Genomic DNA, 6,000 nt, shown 5'->3' with positions numbered 1-6,000 from the left:
AATAAAGTTTCATTCTTAGAATTTATCTTGTTTTATTTTGAAACTCATAAACTTGATTCCTGAAGTTGATTTTCAGAATAAAAGGTTTTTTTTTTGGTTTTGTTGAAACAAAATATGTTACACACACACACACACACACACACACACACACACACACACACACTTTACTGACTATATACAGATGATTATTTACGATGATGTGTTTCCTCCTTCTTAAATGGCCTGTGGTCCCAATTTGTGTAATTGGCGATCATCCAGGAGACCAAAAGGCGAGTTTGTCACATCATCCCGGCCAGCCAATCAGGTGCCGGAGCGCAGCCGGGGGGCGGAGCCTGCGCGGAGAAGGCAGCGCAATTAAACGGAGGGGAGCGCAATTTAAATCCCAAACATCTCTGGACGCGCAGGGCAGGAAACACACACTCACTCTCTCTCTCTCTCTCTCTCAACACACGCACGCACACACACACCTACACACACACACACACACACACTCTCTCTCTGAGTCTCAGCGCGAGAGAGAAGACACCGGTCCCGGTCCCGGTGAAGAGGAGCCTCAGCGGAATGTGTGAAGTTAAAGCCGGATTGTGTTTCTCTCCGATGGATCGGTCGCTTCTAGTCGGATTATCGCTGCTCTAAACTCGCTCAGAGAGCCGGTGACAGCCGCGGCTCCACCGGGACTCTACGGTCCCTCTGCGGCCCCTCCGTGGTCCTTTTACGGTCCCTCCGCGGCCCCTCCGTGGTCCCTCTACGGTCCTTCCACAGCCGCCCACAGCGCATCCTCCTCCGGTTCTTATGAGCGCGGCGTTCGCTCCGTCCTTCATGGTGATGCAGCGGCCACTCGGCAGCACCACCGCCTTCAGCATCGACTCTCTGATCGGGGGGGCCCCCGCAGCCCAGCCCGGGACACTTCGTGTACACCGGCTACCCGATGTTCATGCCGTACCGGTCGGTGGTGCTGCAGCCGCCGCCTCCGCCGCCGCCCCCGGCTCTCCCCGCCGGCCACCACCCGCACCTGCAGGGCGGCTTCTGCTCCGGTCTCGCGCAGGGCATGGCGCTCACCTCCACGCTCATGGCGTCGCTGCCCGGAGGATTCTCCCCGTCCCAGCAGCACCACGAGGCGGCCCGCAAGTTCGGCTCGCAGGCGCTGCACGCGGTCTTCGAGAAGACGCAGGACGCGGAGGACGGGAAGAGCTTCCTGACGCACACGAAGGAGTCCGCGGCGCTGCAGGCGTTCCACGACACGGACACGTCCACAGGTGAGCTCCGGGACCGGGTCTACAGCGGGACTCTACAACTTTTCATATCCGGTTTTAAAATAAAATAAAAAATGACTGAAGCTTCATTAAACATTTGTTTTATGTTTTTAAATTCAGGAAAACATCTTTAAAATAAATCTCGTTAATTATTAATTATTAATAAAGAATAATTGAATGTTAAATAAAGTCTAAATCATTTATTTCTGTTTTCACTCTTTGAATTCCTCCACTTTTAAATGTAAACATTTGAATTATTTTAAAAGTCATTTCAGTTATTTAAAGTTAGTTATTTGTTTTAAAGTCTTCATAATAACGGTCATGAATAAATAAATAAAAATCTCGTTTTAATTATTTAAGTCCTGAAATGATTTGGATAATTAATCTCTAATATTTAGTTTATTTATTAAAACAAACAGCTGATTTCCGGTTCGATGGGTTTATTGGTTCCTGATATTAAACAGATATTATTTCATATTATTAGTGTTTTCAATGTTGAACGTTTCACGCGCGGACGGACACGGTGTGAGCGGCGGGAAACGGGCCGCGCGGAGACGCTCCGTGCGTAATTACGCGTGACAAATAAAAAGGAAGAAATCCCGACAGAGCGCGTGCCCTACGCGGTGATCCGATGATGGATATTGACACGACCCCCCCCCCCCCCCCCCCAACTCACTCCACAGATGTCAGTCAGTTTAAGAACATTTAAATAGTTTAACTTCTAATAATTAACCACATTTTAAGGAAACGTTCAGTGAAGTTTATTTATTTAATATTTATTTAATATTTATAAACACATTTTGAGGATTTTCTAAATAAATCAGACTTTTTGGTTTATTGTTCTTTAATTATGATTGTGTGATGAAGTTATTATTGATGAAGGTGATGATGATGATGAAGATGCTCTCCTTCCTACAGTCAGATCTCACAGTAAAGAAGACTCGAAGGAGGAGGAGTGCGGCCGGAAGGACGAGAGCTTCTCGATGGACAGCGACCTGGACTACAGCTCTGACGACAACCTCGCGTGCCACAAAGAGGACGGGGACGGCGGGGGGGGGGCTGGACGACGGCCCGCACGTGCACGGCTCCTCCGGTAACGGCTCCGGTAGCGGCGGAGGCTCCGGTAGCGGCGGCGGGAAGAACCGGCGGCGGCGCACCGCGTTCACCAGCGAGCAGCTGCTGGAGCTCGAGAAGGAGTTCCACTGCAAGAAGTACCTGTCGCTCACCGAGCGCTCACAGATCGCGCATGCGCTCAAGCTCAGCGAGGTGCAGGTGAAGATCTGGTTCCAGAACCGGCGCGCCAAGTGGAAACGGGTCAAGGCCGGGAACGTGAACAACAAGTCCGGGGAGCCGTCCCGGAACCCCAAGATCGTGGTCCCGATCCCGGTGCACGTGAGCCGCTTCGCAATAAGGAGTCAGCACCAGCAGATGGAGCAGGCCCGACCGTAGAAGAAGAGGAGGAGGACTGAGCACGTGCGGGTTCGGGGTCCATGAGACCCGGTTCCGGGTTTAGAACTGAAGATCTGAGCTTCTGGATTTTATTTGAGACGAAATGTGATTTAAAAACACACATCCGGTTTGACGACAACCACGTGACGTCACGAGAAAACGTGGAGATGAAATGTTAGAAAAGTTGGTTATTTCGTTTAATTATTACAATAATTCATCTCATCAGACTGACGTCATGTTAGAATAAATCCTCACATTAAATATTAATATTAAACATATTTTAGTTTGTTTTGTCACATTTTTCTTCTTTACAGGAAATAAAAACAAACAAACACGTGACTCTGCAGACCCCCCCCCCCCCCCCCCACATGTAAATAGACCCGGTGTGACGTCACCACAGACATTGATGATCAAACATTTCATCTGTTTTATGTTTCTGTTTGTTTTGGGGATAAAATGACGCTGCTAATTTATTTATATAAAAATGTGCAAAAAGTTCTGAACGTTCTGAAGAATATGAACAATAAATAAGATGAAAAGCAGCAGTTGTGATTCATGACACCAGTCACACTAAAGTATCATTATTATTATGTTTAATTATATTTACAGAGTTAATCTGTTATTGTGCAGGTAAATAACATTTTATTTTGAAGGCCGGATGACTCGAGTCTTTAATTTATTTTATTTCATAAACTGATTCATTTAATATGAAGCGAAGATGAAGTTTATTTTCTTCTTCAGCCTGGAGGTCAAAGGTCACTCGTTTAAAGCCCGTTGTTGTGACGTCTGAGGTCACGGGGGGGGGGGGGGGGGGTACCAAAAAGCGCGCTCACGCTGCTGCACAGTATTAACGTTCTCCGGGAGGCCGCGTGCGCGCTCTGGAGATTTAATTCACCTGAAAACCTTTATTTTTTAAACATTATGTTAATTTATCAAATATCTTTTTAGTATTTTAGTTCACAAATAAACCAGAAAACATTAATTAATGACAAATATATTTAATTTATTGAACGCTTTATCAGGTTTTTCTCTTTGAATTAAAGTAAAAGTCAACAAACAGCTGATTAATAATTAATAATCAGTCCTGATTATTATTAGTTATGAAGTAAAAGAATAAACCCGTTTATACATCTATATATATATATAGATGCGTGTGTGTCTACCTGTCTCTCACGTGTCTCACGTGTCTCACGTGTCCAGGTGAAGCTCGTTCATCCTGATGAAGTTAAACTTTAATCGGTTCAACATGTTGAACTCACCTCTTGTTCTCCGGGTCCGGTACTTGTTCCGGTATCGACGCTAACAGACTCGAACGTTTCCCGGATTAACCGGTAAAAACAACCGTTAAAGTCCACCGGATTAAAGTCTCGTTTAACGGCCGGTTCCGTGTCGCCGGTTTGGATTCGTAGCAGCCGGTGACGCACCTGCGCGTAATGACGCAGTGCGCGTTCTGTCGCCATGACAGCGGGTCATCGAACCCGATCAGAGTGAAGTTTGAATAATTATAAATATCGTGTTCAATGTGCGTTTGATGATTTCTATGAAGCACAAGTATTATAATATAATATTCCTTTGGACTCTGTTGTTCTGATTATTTAACGTCAAACAATGAATTTAATATAAAAATCTAAGAGAAGAAGAAAATGTTTTCAACAAAATAAAAGCAGAAAATCAAGTGTTTTGCATTTAAAATGTAAATGATTTAGTTTTTAGTGAAAGAATTTCCAGCAGTTCAACTCGTTAAAATCATGGTTTAAAGTTATGATTTCTGGACTTCTTCTGGTTCAACGTTTCACCATTTATTGAAACTAATCGCTCTCTACTAATACTAAGTTAACTAATAGTTAACTTAGTATTAGTTAACTAACACTCGCTCGTCATCAAATGTACGTTTGATTCTAAAAGTCTTTTAGAAGATTCAGCAGAAAATATGATGAAAATATGATGAATGTCTCTTTTTATTCACTGAACTCTGAAGAACGATCCGGGTTCAATGCTGCGTTTATTATGACGTCATCACTGATATCTGAACTACCTTTCCACAATCCTTTTCACACGCGAATAAAAACCTGGTTTGAGTCAAAGGACAGAAATGAGAAAAAAGACTTTAATGGATTTAAAGATTCTGATCAAACTGAGACGTCACTGATAGATCCTCTTCATCCTCTTCATCCTCTTCATCAGTGGAGCTGGTGGAACATGTTCTCTGTAGGGCTGAGCACATCAATCAATGTCAGCAAACATCCCAGAATGATTTAATGCAGAAACATTAAGGTATCAAACACGTATTAATACTTTACAGTTAAATATTTAACATTTATTCCAACATGAAAAAAAGCAGAAAATAACACTTTGATAAACACGTCACAACATCTTATTATAGTCTCAGTATAATATAATATGTATATCATATAATAATATTCACTATAATATAAAACACACACACACATGTATATAATTATTTATTTATAACTATATATCATGTCTCAGACAGGTGCTTCATGTCTCTCACTCCCTATGGGTACTTCTCAAGTCACTTAATTGTCGTTTCCTCGCTCCTCGATCCTCGCTCGAACCGGAAGTTGTACTGCGCCGCCATATTAACGGCCGTCCCAAAGCTCTTATTCCTGCTCTGAGGATCGAGGATGGAGGAGATGGAGGATGGAGGGATCGCTGAGGGCCCACGAGAACAGACTTCCAGGAAGTGTTTTAACGGCCGACACGCCCCCTCATTGTTCATCAGTCATGTGATTGGACGCTGCAGCCGATCGGACTGATGAGATTTGGTTCAACATGTAAACAGTGAAGACGGATCACAGATTAAACTCAAACTTTATATTTGATTTGTTTTCTGATTCAACATCTGGTTTAAATAAATGTTCATTCAGAAATCATTGATTGTAAGTTTGTTGAAACTAAACTCTGATTTCTTCCAGGAAGTGAACTTTGAGTTTGTCTCGTTTTGTCTCCATGAAGATAAAGTTTTAGTAGAAAGCTCCAGAAAGAAAAAGTGGATGTTTGACAAACAAAAGTTTGTGAATGAAGACGCTTTTACTTCCTGTGTTGACTGACACACACACGCACACACACACACGCACACACACACGCACAGAGAGACAGACACACACACACACACACACACACACACACACAGAGAGACAGATACACTCTCACACACACACACACACGAGCAAACTGCAAAAATAATTCCTAAATATATATATTTGATTGTTTAATCGTACAAATATCACAAATACAAAAGATAAATATTTTATTATAATGAAATAATTTAACAAAA

The 6,000-nt window shown here is 43.1% G+C and overlaps 1 protein-coding gene across 1 annotated transcript; it reads left to right on the top strand.

Moving 5' to 3' along the window:
* Positions 1-792: 792 nt before the first annotated feature.
* gbx2 (gastrulation brain homeobox 2) lies at positions 793-2,702 on the top strand. Its single transcript, XM_076095179.1, is given in 4 exon segments — positions 793-876; positions 878-1,256; positions 2,154-2,330; positions 2,371-2,702. Coding segments are annotated over 4 exon segments (972 nt in total).
* Positions 2,703-6,000: the final 3,298 nt, after the last annotated feature.

The sequence above is a fragment of the Anarhichas minor genome, unplaced genomic scaffold (assembly GCF_050575085.1).
Source record: "Anarhichas minor isolate MPS153535 unplaced genomic scaffold, ASM5057508v1 ptg000018l, whole genome shotgun sequence".
In the NCBI taxonomy this organism is placed as follows: Eukaryota; Metazoa; Chordata; class Actinopteri; order Perciformes; family Anarhichadidae; genus Anarhichas; species Anarhichas minor.
This window is presented reverse-complemented; position numbering and strand designations above follow the sequence as displayed.